Source organism: Delphinapterus leucas, chromosome 1 (assembly GCF_059928025.1).
Source record: "Delphinapterus leucas isolate spDelLeu-1000000601 "Yukka" chromosome 1, BTC_Dleu_Yukka2, whole genome shotgun sequence".
NCBI lineage: Eukaryota > Metazoa > Chordata > Mammalia > Artiodactyla > Monodontidae > Delphinapterus > Delphinapterus leucas.
Window position 1 is genome coordinate 158,689,002 of NC_143129.1, and position 16,367 is coordinate 158,705,368.

The following is a 16,367-nucleotide window of genomic DNA, read 5'->3' on the forward strand; positions in this document are numbered from 1 at the left end:
TGGATGTGAATCCTGTCTCCGCCATTAGCTGCCTCTCCTCGGGCAAGTTATGTAACTTTCCTATGCTTCAATTTCCTATTCTATAAAATGGAGATAATAATAGTAGCTACACCTCCTAGAGGTGTAAATGTGTTATTATTATTTGTAAGGTCTTATAATAAACCGTGTGTGGTATATAAAGCTATAAGTATTTGTTAAATAAACAGAAACTCAGAACAAATTCCACGGGTACTGTCTCAACAGGCATATTTTGTTTTGTCAACTTATAATAGTTAGAAAAGCTATGGTTTGGCTATTTCAAAGCATTCATAAAGGCAGCAGATACCACAGAGCCAAGAGATGCTACAGTTTAAAAAGCAAAGCCATTCTCAACGGGCTGGGATGTGGGTAAGAGGGACAAAGCTTAAAAGCCAACCTATGGGAGACTGACTGGAAATCGAAGAGCTGGAATCAGAGCGCTTTATTTTACTCCCAGGATGGTGAACTAGAATAAAAAATATATAAACACAAAGAAACAGAGCAGGAAACGCAGAAACTGGTCAAGAAAGACAAACTGGCAGACAGTGGGGGAGCCTCCTGTGTACCCACATGCAGCTCGGCTAACAGGAGGAAGGAAAGGAGCAGTTGAACGGGATGTAGCAATTGGAATCTGATCATCCCCTGCTTGCTGCGGCCCTCACACGCCCCTAGCTGCAGATGCCATCACTCACATTGAGTTGACTGTTATCTTTGGCCTTTGGGCTAAAAGAGTAGACCATTCTCTTTGGCCTTTGGGCCTTTTTAGGTTGAAGCAGACTGAGACCCCATGGACTTACTCAGGTGACCATATGCCTCACAATGCAGTGCCCAGGCTCACTGCTAGGTGTTCTCTATTCCTCTCCCTGGTTAAGGGAGCTCCCAGCCCTCCCCTGCCTAGGAGGGGCCCGATACCCTCTCTGAGTTTCAGACACAGGAATGACAGGCAAAGTCATCTGCAGCACTAACAGGGAACCGACAGGGCTTTATAGGGCTTCTTTCTAGGCTGGGGTTAATTTAACCCCTCACACAGAAACATTTGATGACACCAATAAATTCCCAATTCTCGTTAGTGTGTCCCTGGAAACCCGTCTCCCCTGACAGCATCAAACCCTCCTGCTCTCTCTCCCTGGTCTGCCCTGCACCCGAGTCCCAATCTGTGCTAGTGGGATGACACCTGGCAGCTTAACAACAGAATCAACAAACAGACCCCACCACCAACACCCTGTGGAAGCATGAAAGATCAGCGGCGAGGGAGTAGCTAACAAGTAACACGAGCTCAGAACGGCTTCTTACCTCGGCAGGGGTCATTTTTCACTAGGAATTCATCCAGGGCCATCCATCCTCCCCCAACGCGGACCATCACTGTGCTGCGCAGGATGCGGACCAGCCGCAGCTGCTGGGAGTCCCCAAACTGCAGGGCCGAGGGGAAACGGTGAGCGAGGGCGCCCAAGAGCAGGGCTAGACTTTCTTTCCTAAGCAGACTGTATTCAGATAGAATGACAATTTCACAGTTTGGGGGCAATTTTAATTCTCACTATTTTGCATTTTTCACAAAAAACTTAAAATATGGAAAAGCTAAAGGTCATTATCTTGACGTACTTTCTGTTCGGATAAAGTTAACTGTTGATGGTTGCGACCTTGCTCCAGAGGGGAGGAAGGAGGACAGACAAGGAGTTAGCTCACTTTGCTTCTTTTAAAGATCCTGCCCAAATTTAAATCCAATGATACAATTCTTTGTTAAGCTAGCTTGTTTCCGTAAAAGAAAAGGTAGCTCTAAGGTGGATGTCAGCTTCCGAATACAGTGTGCTCAAAAGTTAAATGGAGAACAGCAAATCATACTTCAAGTCTCAAGGAAAACCTTGCAAAGCATCATCATTATTACAAGCTTAGAAAGAAATTTGATTTTCCACATCATTTTCAGAAATAAACCCCTAAGTATTCTCTAATTGTGTTGTCACCAGCAGAAAATTTTCTTCAGCTGAACAAATGATTAGTGTTTACACTAAAATTTAGTTGAAGAAATTAAAGTTTGTATCTACCATGCTGATTGTAAGTAGTTTTCAACAATCATTTTGGGATGTTAAAACAAGCATGATTTTCTGATATTTATTTTTCCTTTTTTTCTTGCCAAATATTCCTACTTCCCAGCCCTATCAACATCTGGAGTTTCCCACTGCATAAATTATCCTCTTCCCAAAATAAAAGTTAAGAGGTAACAAAAGAGAATCATGCTGAGATCTCAAAACAAAAATCAAACATATGGTTGGAGAAATGGAATTCCTAAAATTGTTTAATTTAAGGAGAATGTTGAGGGGGGTAATTTAATCACTTAATTAGGATTTTCAAAGTTATAAAGGAGAACCATAACTTTGAAAGAAGGCACAAAAATTAAAAATGCCAGAAAGGATGTTTAAGAAGGACCCGTAACCAACCCCCCTCAAAATTAATATTTCTGTGGTAACTCTCTGTATTACTTTGCACTGATTCAAGCTCACTGTTTACACAGGCAAGGTGATTGAAAAAAATATCATCCCCCACCCAAGCCCTTTTCTTTGAAAATAAAAATGGTCCTACATCTTTCATCTCATGCAGGTTTTAGGTTTTCATACAAAGTGACTGCAGCCACAGCATGGTGTAGTGTAAAGAGCACTGAAGTCGGGACCCAGAAACATGAGGGAATAAAGGTCCTGTCCCGGGAAGGAAGCTGCCCTCAGACACTGGCCCCACGCGTGGGAACGGGGAGGCCCCTTGGGAGGAACTGAGGATTCCACCAGACCCAAGGGCAGTGCCGGCCCGAGTCACTGTTTGGGGTCCTCTCTGGATAAGTGAGGGGAAGAAGGAAATAAGGGCCTATGTGTCCTCCAGAGGGAATCAGGAAGGAACCCCAAGCTGTACTTTATTCTTACATTACTGTGCCCTGTAATTTATTTGTCAACCTTTAGAATTAACTCCACTGATTTCATTCTTGTTTCCCCCTTAATTTCTTACTAAAGCTCTCTCTGAAAGATTCTAACTTGCTTTTACTGAGCTATAGGGAAAAGGAGGTTTGACCCAAGCCGGGGGCCAAAGTGTCTGGGGGAGGCCAGAGAGATGAATGTGGAAGGAGTTATAGCAGCTCTAAAAACAGGGATCTGCAGAAATCTGGCAGAGAGGGGTTGCCAGTGAGGCAAAAACCTCCTAACAGTCTTAGAGGCAACAACAGTAAGCTCTGTTTCCTTCTCTGCGTCACTGCTCTAACATCTGCTGTGTGACTGTTGGCACAGTGGTCCTTAAGGCCTCAGGTGCCTCGTGTATAAAGTGAAACTTCATAATTCTGTTCCAAACATTGGAACTAACCCTCTGACCCTCTGCTGGTCAGTGGAGTAGAGGACGACATCGGTGCCACTTCAAAGGGGCCCCTGGTACCCACATGCAGTCATTAGCAAACAGGTACAACCTTTAGGTACTACTTGGCACTCTTATGCAATGACTTATTTAAAGCCAGTTTGACTGTTCTTGTCTTTAGTTTCTTTCCATCCTTCGTTCTTCCCACTGGCCCAGAATGTTACTGTAGTTGGTGGTTAAAGCAGTGCCTGGAACTTTGAGTGAAGACTTCAAATCAACTATTAGTGTTTCTGATTTCATATCACAAGACAAATTTTACCCATGCAACTTCCTTCCACTTTAAGACATAGGACCCCAGAGCCCTCAAAAAGATCTAAAAGGTTAGAGTTACCAAGTGGAGTCAAAAGCATTCAATCTTTGCAAGTCTAATTTGATCCCATTAGATTATGCTGGCTGGCCATAATCGGCAAACGTCAGGCTACAAGCCAAGTATGAGTTCCACACTCCTTCTCACATCCCTTATGATTATAAAATGTAACGTAAGCACAGGTAACTAAAATTTTAGTAAGGTATTTAAACACAGTATCTTAAATACCCTAAGACTTTTCTGACTTAGTGTGCATTATAAAATTTGTGTTAACGGTCAAAAGACTTGGGTGTAAATCAGAACTGTGCTGTCTGGTATTCTGACAAGACTGGGCTCTTTTTTAGAAGTGGGATGGATTGATACCATGGCTTTAACTTCCCCAGAACCATACTACTTTTAACTCAGCCCACCAAAATATCGTCTTCAGCCAATCTAATTTTAAATGGAAAATTATATATACTTATATCCTTTTGCTTCTGAGACAGCTTTACAATACTAGCCCTGCTATCAGTTTCTCCACTTGGTAAGACTACCAGACATGACCCAGGCATGCTTCAGATTACGTCCTCTCCCCACAGCAAAGAACAGGCAGCATTAGCCACACAGACCATTTCCACCAAAAAGAACGTTTGCAAGGCACACTGTACCTGATTGCCGAGGAAGAACTACAGACAGTTAAGAGTAAAGGATGGAGGAAAAGGAAGAAAAAAAAAAAAAAGAGAGAAAAGAACGTTTTGTCAAATTAACACTAAGGAATGAAAATCACGTAATCGTATTACCAGTTCCAAGCAGAACAACACATACTGACCATATTCTTTGTTAACTCATTTCTCTCACAGGTAATTAAAAAAAAAAGAAAGAAAACCATTATAAGATTGCTTGGAGCCTTATTAACTCAAAACCCTGGGCTGGATCCAAGGCAGAGTCACCCAACACTCCACTCCCTGGCTCAGAGCAGCACGGTGTGGCTCTGCTGGACCTTGAAGACAGTTGTGACGTGCTAATGGAACCTCATTTTCCTGTATCTAACTGGGTGCACGTAACTGTGCTATCTGGCCATCTAAATCCTCTTTGACAATCCTAGATCTTCTTTAGGACTGTAGAGGACCCTGACAAACTGCTGGATACATTTTAGGGGTCCTGTCATAGATCCCTTCTGTGCCCCACCCTGGTCCCCAAAGAAGCTAAAACACAGCACAGTTCACTCAGTTATGGCCTCGCTCGGCACAGCTTTCCAGGGAAGACTACTGAGCAGGCTGAGCGTCCTGTGGGGCCTGGACAGAGCTTCTCCAGCCCTTTCTGAGCCTGCGAGCCACTTGGGCTCACAATGACCAGCTCTCTGGGGGCAATGGTCAGTCATTAGATAATTGTTTCCTTATCTTATGATAAAGGTGCCTCCATTTCCTCAAAGACCTGTTTGGCAGTGAAGAGAGGGCTCTGAAATGTCTCCTATGTTGGATCCCATACAAGCTACTGCTGGCTAGATACAGCACTATTTTCCAGATGCAACTATGTGCGGCACTAAAGCTCAGCCCACAGGACACCTGATAATTGGCACCTACAGAGGTGAGGGCCAGAGACTGATCGCATTGCAAGTCTCCACTGGCTTTGGTACTCCAAGCATCGGTAACGGGAAGGTGGGATCAGCCATCTGCTGTGTGTCAGGCTGCTTTCACCTGTAAGGGCCACACAGCAGGAATGACCACCACAAAGGACTGGTTTTCTCTTTCTTACCCGGTATTTATTCTCTCCAATCTGCTCCACCTGAAACCTTTTTGCACATTTACACTGAGCCACTTGTCTTGTGACCTATTGGTTGTGAACAACAGAAAAAGAGAAAAGTGTGAAGGGTAAAGCAAGACTTCCTCTGCAGAGAAACAAAGATTTTTATATGTCATCAGAGAAGCTCTTCATTATATATTTTTTAGGCACCTCAGGCTTTTGACACATGTGTTTATCTTCTATTGTGAGTCTCACTAACTGGGATACTCAGACGCTGAGTATGAAAGAAATTCCCCAGTAATGATACAACAACACATTCTTCCATCCTGCTTCAAAATTTCCTCAAATGTGCTAATACGCACACATCAATATTAACTAATAAAGCAAACCATGAGCTGATTTAAATTTCAACCTTGGAGCCCAAATTCCCTGGAAGTCAGTCCTGGGGTGCTCCAAGCCACTCTCCCAAGACCAGGCCCACTGCCTCTCCCATCCCAGGATGTGCTACCAATGAATTCACACTTTTTGGTGTGATACAATTTTCAGTGTGATACAGTTCTTAATTAGGCAGAAAGTCTGGTGGGTACACATCATCTTAAACATTACTTTTATGTTTCACCCCTTAAATGCTACACATGAAGACGCTCTCCTGCATCCCGAGGTAGGATCTCAGGAATGAGAGATGAGTCTGTTCTAAGCAACATGGTGCCCTGGAGAGGTTCTCTGCAAGCTGCAGAGCACCACACAGAGGTGACTCACTTAGGTAACAATTCATTGACACTGAGCTACAGCTCAAGAGTCGGACATCCACTGGGGCAACACCATCCAAAAGGGGATCCCCAAAAAGAACTCCAGATCATCACCTCCCAACAGACACGCTAAAGGGCTGATACGGCAATTACACCCAACCAAATTCAGGACAGTAGTAACCTATGGTCAAAAATGTACTCCAAATACAACTCTTTCCTGTACCTCATCTTCAATTTTATCTGCATCAGTTGTTGGTCGATAAGCATCCTTGTTGGGATGGAGAGCAGCCACGAATTCATAGTAATCAATGTAGCCATCCCCATCGCGGTCAAAAATGTCAGCAACAGCAGTCATCTCTAACTTGGTAGTAGGGAACTCTGGAGAAAATTAATCACATTTTGGAACGTTAACTAAGAGGGCTTACTTGGTTGGTTGGTGGTTATATAAATACTTCTTTAAAAAAAAAATCTGTCTTGATTTTTTTCCTAGAAAACAGTACATAGTCCTTTTAGAAAACTTAGAAAATATAAAATATTATAAAGAAGATAAAAATCACCAAAAAAAAAATTACACAGAGCATACTCAGGTTTTTGGCATTTTTGCTTATAGACTCATCTACCCCCCTCCCCAATGCAATTTAAAACCAGAGGCCTACCAACAAACTTCAGAATTTACTTATCCACTTCACTGTTGTTGGATATATAGATTATTTCAGGAGAGCGACAATTTGGAATTAATAGGATAAAGTTTTTCTACATTTAGATTACTGCCTTGGGTTCTTGACAACTGCTTTCCAGAGTGTGAATGTTTACAATAGCCAGAGTGACTTATTAAAACGTAAACTGGACTATACTGTCTCTCAGATGGAAACCTCTGCTGGCTGCCCACTGACTTTAGAATATGATCTGATCCGTTCATGATGGCCAACAAAGCCCCGCATTAATGGCTGTTTCCTACCTTTCCAACTTCACATCTTACCATCTCTAAGGTCATGACACTCCAGCCGTGTTAACCTTTCCATTCCTAGAACATGCCAACTTCATTCCCATCTCAGCACTTTGTATCTGCTGTGGCTCTGCCTCTATCTCTCCCCTGAAATCTTGACATGGCTGGAACCTTATCATCACCCAGGTCTCGGCTCAAATATTACCTCCAGACAGGCCTTCCTGGGCCACCCATGTGAAGTAACACAGCTGTGAGATGTGCTTTGTGATCTTGGCAAGTCACTTACAACTTTATGCCTTATTCCTTCTGCTGAAAATAAATGCGATCATACATTTTGTAAGCTGTTATGTAGATGCCAGAAACTGACATCATGAGGGACGTGATATATGACATGATAAATATAATTAATTAGCACTGCTGTATGTTACATATGAAAGTTGTTGAGAGTAAATCCAAAGGGTTATCATCACAAGGAAAACAAATCTTTTTCTATTTCTTTAATTTTGTACCTATGAGATGATGGATATTCACTAAACTTACTGTGATAATTAGTTCATAGTCTGTAAATCAAATCATTATGCTGTACATCTTAAACTTATACAGTGCTGTATGCTACTTATATCTCAATAAAACCGGAAGGAATAAAAATTTAATCTGATTTAATCTGAGAAACTGATATTGTAAAAAACTTATTTTAAAAAACATTTTACAGGCGTATCTCATGTTACTGTGCTTCGCTTTACTGCACTTCACAGATATTCTCCCTCCCCCTTTTAAAACAAATTGAAGGTCTGTGGCAACCCTGTGTCAAGCAAGTCTGTCGGCACCATTTTTCCAACAGCATTTGCTCACTTCATGTCTCTGTGTCACAGTTTGGTAATTCCTGCAATATTTCAAGCTTTTTCATTATTATTATATTTGTTATGGTGATCTGTGATCAATGATCTTTGATGTTACTATTGCCAAAAGGATTACGACTTGCTGAAGGCTCAGCCGATGGTCAGGATTTTTTAGCAATAAAGTATTTTTAAATTAAGGTATGTACGTCGCTTTTTAAGATATAACACTACTACATACTTAACAGACTACAGTATAGTATAAACAACAGTTTTATATGCACTGGGAAACAATATTTGCTCTATTACGGTGGTCTAGAACCAAACCTGCAACATCTCCAAGGTCTGCCTGTACTTAGAACCTCGTTATTCACAAGAGTTAGCTTCTTTTCTATACCTCGAATGTGTTTTGCTTGCCATAATGTGTCAAACAAGACCTGCATTTTTTATTCCTAGCAAAATGATGGAGGTTCTTCCCTCCATCAAAACAATAGACCAATTTTAGTAAGCAGGTACATTACTTCTTCCCTAAGACTACAGCTTTAACTTGAGAAAGACTGTTTAGCCAGAATATAGCCTGCTTCTACAAAGCAGGTGCAAGGAATTATGACGGGACTCACTGGATGCTAGAATGCCATCGATAAACTCCTGACGTGTTATCTTCCCATCCTGGTCCTTGTCAATTCGCCGGAAGAAATCCATCACCCGAGACTTTTTGTGATTCATCCAACGCATATACTTTTTCCTCCAAACATCAAAGTCAAAATTGGCAAATTCCTTCAACTAGACAGAAATCAGAGGTGTCAACAAGACCTACTGTTTGGCCTTCAAACCTGCCCAGAGCATACGAAAACTTTCAGACATCCAGCAAAGCCATGCAGGCCTTTCAGGGGGGACCAACAATGATATCTGTGTATTGCATCTTTTGGGAACGCACACTCTGGCTCCTTCACTTAAAGCCATGATTATTTACACAAGCTGTGGTAAAACGGAGCAGCGAGAGAAACAGTAACTGAACAACCACCATGGAAAATACGGAGCACGCAGAACAAGAATGGGTGGAGCCAGCCTTGCTTTCCCTTGGCACTTTTTCAAAAGATCATCCCCTTAGATGTAAGAGAATGGATTCTATCCCAGAAAAGACATCCTTAGCACTCCTCACTTATGTGATTTTGAAAGGAACTATAATCACACAGAGGCCTATGTTTTCGAGGCTCAGCCCCCCTCCCCACTGGTCTTCTGAGATAATTTGAGTTCCGGTTGGAAGCATCAAGAATCCAGTCCTGCACCCAAGCACATTTCTTTGGGATGGCAGCAGAGGGAGTGAACTGTCCTTCTGACTCCCATTTTAAATATTTGGCCCTGGTAGATGGCAGCAGGTCTATGCAGTGGGCAGAATGATGCTGAGCTACTTGGACTATGTCAGTGACGCAGACTCAGAATGACTTCAACAGTGCAGCGGCTTTCCCCCTGGTCTTTCAAACTCCAAAGTTGGAAGGAATGGGGAAAAAAGAAAAAGCCAAAACCAAATATGCTTAAAACTCAACCGGATCTACAGAAATAACAACAAAAAACACAGAACACTCACTTCTGGGCATAGCTGCTTTGATATGCACAAATAAAAAAATATAAAAGATATTAGAAATTTGTTTTAGAAACTAGGAAGTGAAGTACTATATTTTTTAGATTGGTTAATGATACTTCAAAATAGATTAGCTTTTCATAATCTACTGAAGAAAAATACTGATAGAATGACAGGACGATAAAAAAATTACTCGTTTCAGAAATGGGTAGCTTATATCTACACAAAAGGCTCAGTAATGGTCATTTTTGTGAGAAGCTCCACACTTGGCGGTAACCTTGCAAAGTTATGCCCCTGATCCTCAACCAAGGCCAGGTGCCGAGGAGGGTCGCGTCACAGGCTGGACCCTCCTGGACTGGCTGGCTGCCTGCTTTCCACCACCAGTGCTACGGCCTATCTGTTGTTGGTTTCCTCACATGTGTCTGTCCTCCCAGGGGGCCTGGAGGACAGAGTCCTGGCCTAAACTGCTCGGTTCCTCCTTCTGCATAAGGGAGTCAAGGCACACAGGTGATGTTCAGAGGGCCTCAGAAGGGCTGTGTTTTGATAAAAGTCACCTCCCTCCAGGGAAGGCTGCTTGGCGGGGCCTCACCTCCTCCAGCCTGTCCAAGGCGTCGTTCAGCTTCCGCTGCCGCTCCAGTGCCAGAAGCCACACCTGCTGCCAGCGGGCAGAGAGCTGGTTGATCCGTGGGTTTTTTGCTTCAGATTGTGAAAGGATTGGCATGGGAGGAGGTGTGGGCTGACTCAAAGACTTTCCTGAAAGGAAAAATAATCATGAGATTAGAAGAGCTGGTTTAGTCAGTTCACAAAGAGAAACTGCCATCTGTGTGAACCTAGAAGATCTTCATAATGACGTCTGGTCAGTAACCGAGAAAAGGAAGTCGAGACCTGGCTACACTTAGACATGGAAGCACACTGACTTAAAAGCTATCGGTGCTCTTCCCCAGTCAACAGGTACCTGTCTCATACCTTCAATCAATTCTGTCCTACCTTAGCGAACTGAGGAAATGTCAGTGGTTCTACAGGAGCAGATTTATTTTATGATGAAATTAGCGCAACAGTCAGCGCTGATGACCAAAACATGGAAAGGTCACTGCAAAAGAATCTGCTTCACCACTCCAAATTTCTACCAATTCAAAAAACTGGAGTCTAGTTATTGTTTGTCAGTGTAAGAAAAGTGAGTTTCAAAAAAGCTTTTTGTTCAAATCCAATATGGTTTTTGAAAATGGAAAAGAAATTTCTGCTGGGCACTTGGGAAGCACTCATCAGTGAGCAGGAAGGAAGCATCCTGCACAACAGGCGGCCACGTACTGCTGCCACCGCGGGACTTCTCCATGAAAGGCGCATGGGCTGGCTCTATGATCTTCCTTTTGTACGTCTTGGTGACCCGGTCCACGTCAGGCTGTTTGCGAGTCATCTCCTCCATAAATGTCTGTTAAACACAAACAACAAGGAAAAGGGTTGAGAGTTTTCCTGGACTAAGATGGAATTAGGCAACTTCTTACTAACAAGGGCCAAGCCTGTGACAGATGGAGCAACTGCAAATGCCTTCGTACATGGCTGCACTCCTTTCAAGAAACATGACTGTGGCCTTGAGTGAGGCACTTCATCAGGTTCTGGAGACCTGAAGGAATAAGACATGGCTCTGACTTCCAGGAGCTCACAGCTGAGTGAGGAAACCAGGCAGTCAGAGCAATGAGTGGCACCCAGGGCTCCGAAAGAAGGCCTAGGACAGGCACCCACAGCCCGAGGTGGGGAGGAAGGCTGCCCGGAGGCTGGTGCCTGAGCTGTGTGCTGCGGGATGAAGAATGAGCCAAAGGGGGGGCAGGGCAGTCCCACGGAAGCCTGACAGTGGAGCGAGCCAGAACCCTGCTGATCACTGGCTGAGGATACAATCAGAGGAGAGGCAAGAGAGAAAGCTGGAGAGGTAGGCAGGAGAAGAGTCCAGAAAGGCCTTGTGTCAGGCTAAGGGACTGGGGTTTTATTCTGAGAGCAATCTGTGTGTGTGTGGGGGGGGGGGCACGGGGGGGGTGTTTACGGGTGGGTGGGCAACTGAAGGGTTCCGATCTAGAGAAGAGACACAATCAGATCTCTGTTTTAGAGCTATCATTCTGGCCTCAGTGTAAGAGGGAGGATGGAAAGGGGGGAGGCAGGCAAGTTGGGAAGCCATTGCAGTAATTGAGGCAAAACACAGTGAGGGCCTGAGCCGGGGCAGGAGAGAAGGAGCCAAGAAGTATTTTGAAAGCAGGACAGGTAAGACCTGATGACTGGCTAAATGTAGGGGGTAAAGAAAAAGGAGTCACTCCTGTGTTGGGTGACTGGGTGGATGAGGAGAGAGGAGGCAGGTGCGGAAGGGAGGGGTGGGGTCAGGGCCAGGAAGCAGGGATGAAATGGAGTTTTAGAGCTGCCTCTAGCTTCCTGCATGCTGCAGACAAGCCAGGAGATGTGGAAGCCCTGGGTGTACAGGTGCTGGCTGAAGGTGTCAGGCCAGATACAACCTCAGGTATGAGAAGAGGGTCAAGAATGGAACTTCGGGGAACAACGTTAACAAGTGGATAGAGGAAGAGGAACCAGCTAAGAAGACTGAGAAAGAGTTTTCAGAGAGATGGGGGGACACAAGAGGGGGGGAGCTTAAAGGCACAAGGAATGAGAGGTGATAACAGAAGGGAGAGGGACTGGCCCTGATGGAAGAAGATAATCTCACTCAGGAGAGAAGGGGTCAATGTAGGTAAACTTGATGGGAAGTACAGGGAGTCCTCACTGGCCAGGCTAATTACATATGCTAAAAAGACCTTATGTCCACAGTATAACTAGGCAAGATCCATGCTTGCATTTGGTGTAAATTATCATGGTTAAAAACCAAATTTGTCTCCTAACTGAGTTTTCCTCTGTTCAGTTTAGTTTGATGTGTTGTCTGGCCCATCTCTGAGTACATGCAAGACGTCTTTCTGAATCCAGGTGTAATGGGATAGGTCCCAAGTAATGGGACCTTGGCACAGAGGCAAGTCAATAGGAACAGGATGCGGCAGGCAGATTTCTAAGCCAGGCCCCAAGACTCCTGACATACATGTCCTGTGTACTCTCCCCCTCAAGTGTGGGCAACACCTGTGGAAAGCGTGGGCAGCCACTCCCTGGATTATGGTTTGTTTTTTTTTTTAATTAATTAATTAATTTTTGGCTGAGTAGGCTCTTTGTTGCTGTGAGCAGGCTTTCTCTAGTTGCAGCGAGCGGGGGATACTCTTTGTTGTGGTGCGCGGGCTTCTCACTGCGGTGGCCTCTCTTGTGGCGGAGCAGGGGCTCTAGGTGCACGGGCTTCAGTAGTTGTGGCTTGCGGGCTCCAGAGTGCAGGCTCAGCAGCTGTGGCGCACAGGCCTAGTTGCTCTGTAGCATGTGGGATCTTCCCGGACCAGGGCTCAAACCCGTGTCCCCCGCATCAGCAGGCGGATTCTCAACCACTGTGCCACCAGGGAAGCCCTGGATTACGTTTTATTATATAAGATCTGTCAGAGCAGGATGGAGGGTCTCCTGCTGGCTTTGAAGACAGATGCTGCCATACTGTGAGACTGCCGTGTGCCTAAGACCTGAGGGTGGCCTCCAGGAGCTGACAGCCAGCGAGAAAAGGGAGACCTCCATCCTACACTGCAGTGAAATGAACGACACCAACAACCTGAAAAAGCCTGGGTGGGAACTGCAGTGTTGGCCGACACCTTGATTTCAGCCTGGTAAGACGTCCCCTGGTCCTCTAGACGGGGAACCAGCTACTTCAGGCCCAAAGTCCCGCCCCACGGAAACTCTGAGACAGTAAGCATGTTTTAAGCTGCTAAGTCTGCGGGAGTATGTTCAGCAGCAATTAATACACGGATGCACAGGGCCAAGGAAACGGGCTCCATGAGCCATGCAGGAAACACGCGACCACACGATGTGGTGAGGATACCTGATGCTCAGCGATAAGGGCTTTAACTCGGTCGATGTTCTGAGGGATAGGCTCCTGATCCCGTTGAATGAGGGTGGTCTCGGCCCACTGGATCCACGCCAGAAGTTCTTCCAAGAGCTCGGCGTTGGCCACCAGTTCTGACAGGGCGGCTTCGAGGCGCTGCTGGTGCTGTTTGGCCCACGTCAGGACCTGCGGGGGAGGGAACCCGTCGGCTCTCAGCCAGGCACATCCCTCGTTTTCAAAGCCCTTTTTTCTGTGAGCCTAACAATGACTTTTAGGGGAAAGACCACCCAAGCAGTCAAGAGGCTTCACTCTTATTCTGGAGACAGAGCTGGAATAAGAAATCAGCTCTCCTGAAACCAAATGTGGCACGTGGTATTAGACACAGAATTCTCAGGAAGGAGGGAAGAACACACCACGTGTCCACCGGGCGTCATCAAGGAACACATCACAACACCAGCACCATCCTTCCAGGTTTCTGCACATTATCAAGAAAACAGTCACTACTAAAATGCGAACAACTTGATTCTTGTTGAGATATTCACAGTGAGTGAAAGATTCCTTACGTGGGAGTGGGGAAGCTCTGGAGTATTTTACTGCTGTTCACCCATTTTACGGGGCATGTGCGGTCTTCCTCTAAAACTAGTAACTCACCTCCTCAAAGCGAGCCCGGATGATGGTGATCCAGTGTTTGATGGTGGTGATGCAATCAGGATGGCAGACCACCAGGATGACTTCTCCCATGGCCACTGCTGTGTTAACATCCACGCGCTTTTCTTCCACTTTCTTCATGAATTCCTAAACAAACAAGATTTGAAATCAAAACCTTAAACCTAGTCTAGCAGCGCTGTTAGTTTACACTGAGAGAGGTAAACAACTTTAGTGTGTTTTTCGACTCTATGCTGACACAGAACTCTAAAAGCCTGCATTTAGGCATCTCTGTCATTTTCTTTCCAGTTCTCAGAGGTGGGGGGAAGCAAGGGATTTCACAAAGATGACTTTCTCTGCACAGATGATAAGGACTAGAGAGACACAGGCATGACCCTTTTCCTGATCTCTCTCTCTTTTTATAAATTCCTGCTTGGATTCATTTCCATATGTGTAAATGGTGTTGTCTTGGACACATATAGTGACAGCTACAAAACAATACGACATTTTTGTCGTTGTTGTTGAAGATGAGATAGGAAAAAGATTATGAATACTACTAGAACAGAAGGCAATCGAATGACCATAGCTTTTCTCCTGGACTCAGAGACCAAGTGTCCTTCCTAACAACCAGAGAGGAAGCTCCTGAAGACACACGTCTGGGAGTTCCACCAGCTCCCAGCCCTGTCTTCCCATCAGAATCACCCCAGTGCCTCAACCCCCTCTTCCCAAACTTCATATATGCACATTACATTACAAATTTCAAAGGCAAATAATCTGCTTTGTTGCCAACACTACAACATTTTAAAAATACCTACAACACAATGCAATGACAAAACCATGATTAAAATCTCTCGGTGGGAAACACCAAAATTAAAAAAGGAAACATTTCCCACCTTGTTAGCACAGTCACACTGAAGCCACAGACACTGTATTATATTCTGCAGCCTGGTGAGCAGTTCTAGGGGCACAGATCAGGGCCTGGAGCTGGTAACGTAAGGCAAGTCACACAAGGCATGTGCAGGTGGGGCGTAAAGGTAGAGCAGCCCGTGTTCTCCTCTATATTAACACCAGCTGTCTGACTTGTTTACAACCAGCATGTGCTACTTTTGTAAGAATGAGTGGATGAGTGGTCTTTAAGGGGTCACAAAACCCACCAATCGTTTCCCTCTCATTCCTGATAGTGAGTAAGCTGGGCCCATTCTGGCTTTGCTCCTTTTCACATGAGGTCTAACGTTTCTAAACAAAAGCTGCTTTCCGTTGCTGGCGTGGCCACCCTCCCCATGTGGGTGGCATGGGTCCCTGCACCCGGGGGATGGATTACCTTATGAGTGTCGATGAGAGACCGCAGGGCCTCTGTGTCATCAGGAAGTGCCCCCCGAAAACGCAGTGTCTGCTCTGCTTCAGAAAGCCACTCCAACAGCATGTGAATTGTGTCCCGAAACTCTTCTGCCTGAAATAACCAAGCACAAGAGACTGAACCTCTCTCTGCAGCCAAGGTCCTGGACATGGTATGCCAGGGAACGGTCTGGCCTGAACTCAATGGAGTACCACAGGCACTTGAAGGCGCTATCAAAGCCCCACAAAGGTCATCTTTCATCTGTGCAACTTGAAAAACCAACTAAATTCATTATTTCTCTTATATGGATGTGGGTTAAAATCTTGTTGAACATTTAGAATATCAATTTTTGACTTTGTGTTCCTTACAAGACTGGCTGAAACCAATCCTGATAAAGAGGCTAGACTGACTCTGCTCAGGCCCACCCCCAGGCGCTGTCTGACCTGCTTCAAGGCCTGCTCAAGCCGGCTCTGTTTGCAGACAGAGAGTTTACACACGGTGTCCCAGCGAGTGCTCAGTTCCTGGAGCTGCCCTTTCACCCAAGTGGTGTCATCTCGACTGTTCTCAATCAGCTCCCGGCCTGATCGCTTTAGGACCTGAACGGTTCCCGTTCGCTTTCCCAGTTCCTTCTGGAAAACCTGGAAAAGAAAACAGGAGAATTAGTTTGTCTTACAAATGTTTTGAATTCAAGAAGTAAAACCACAGGGAAAGTAGTCATTTCCTTCAATTCTCCTTGGTAGGTTCCAATTGTGTGTCTTTTATGCACAGACGGAGGTGGGACCACAAGTAAGAAAGAACCACCACAGGATGTGGCTCTGAATGTGAGAGGCGCGGCTTAGCGTAAGCTGCTTAACTTGAGTCCCAGTCTCATCTGTGAAACAGGAATTATGCTGTACTAGCATCTCCAG

General features: G+C 45.1%; 1 protein-coding gene across 18 annotated transcripts in view; it reads right to left on the minus strand.

Moving 5' to 3' along the window:
- The window catches only part of MACF1 (microtubule actin crosslinking factor 1), a 327,589-nt gene that overhangs the window by 11,593 nt on the left and 299,629 nt on the right, over window positions 1-16,367 (minus strand). For 9 of the 18 annotated variants that reach the window (XM_089895612.1, XM_089895677.1, XM_089895649.1 and 6 more), the window contains 11 exons: window positions 15,903-16,097; window positions 15,445-15,573; window positions 14,130-14,273; window positions 13,476-13,664; window positions 10,853-10,973; window positions 10,134-10,297; window positions 8,583-8,745; window positions 6,404-6,558; window positions 5,444-5,518; window positions 4,357-4,374; window positions 1,312-1,429 (listed from right to left, as the gene is read on the minus strand). In XM_089895612.1, coding sequence (XP_089751738.1) covers window positions 1,312-1,429; window positions 4,357-4,374; window positions 5,444-5,518; window positions 6,404-6,558; window positions 8,583-8,745; window positions 10,134-10,297; window positions 10,853-10,973; window positions 13,476-13,664; window positions 14,130-14,273; window positions 15,445-15,573; window positions 15,903-16,097 — 1,471 coding nt within the window. Of the gene's footprint in view, window positions 1-1,311; window positions 1,430-1,475; window positions 1,500-4,356; window positions 4,375-5,443; window positions 5,519-6,403; window positions 6,559-8,582; window positions 8,746-10,133; window positions 10,298-10,852; window positions 10,974-13,475; window positions 13,665-14,129; window positions 14,274-15,444; window positions 15,574-15,902; window positions 16,098-16,367 lie in introns of those variants that run through there. The other 9 variants (XM_089895645.1, XM_089895619.1, XM_089895687.1 and 6 more) reach the window with 5 other exon arrangements.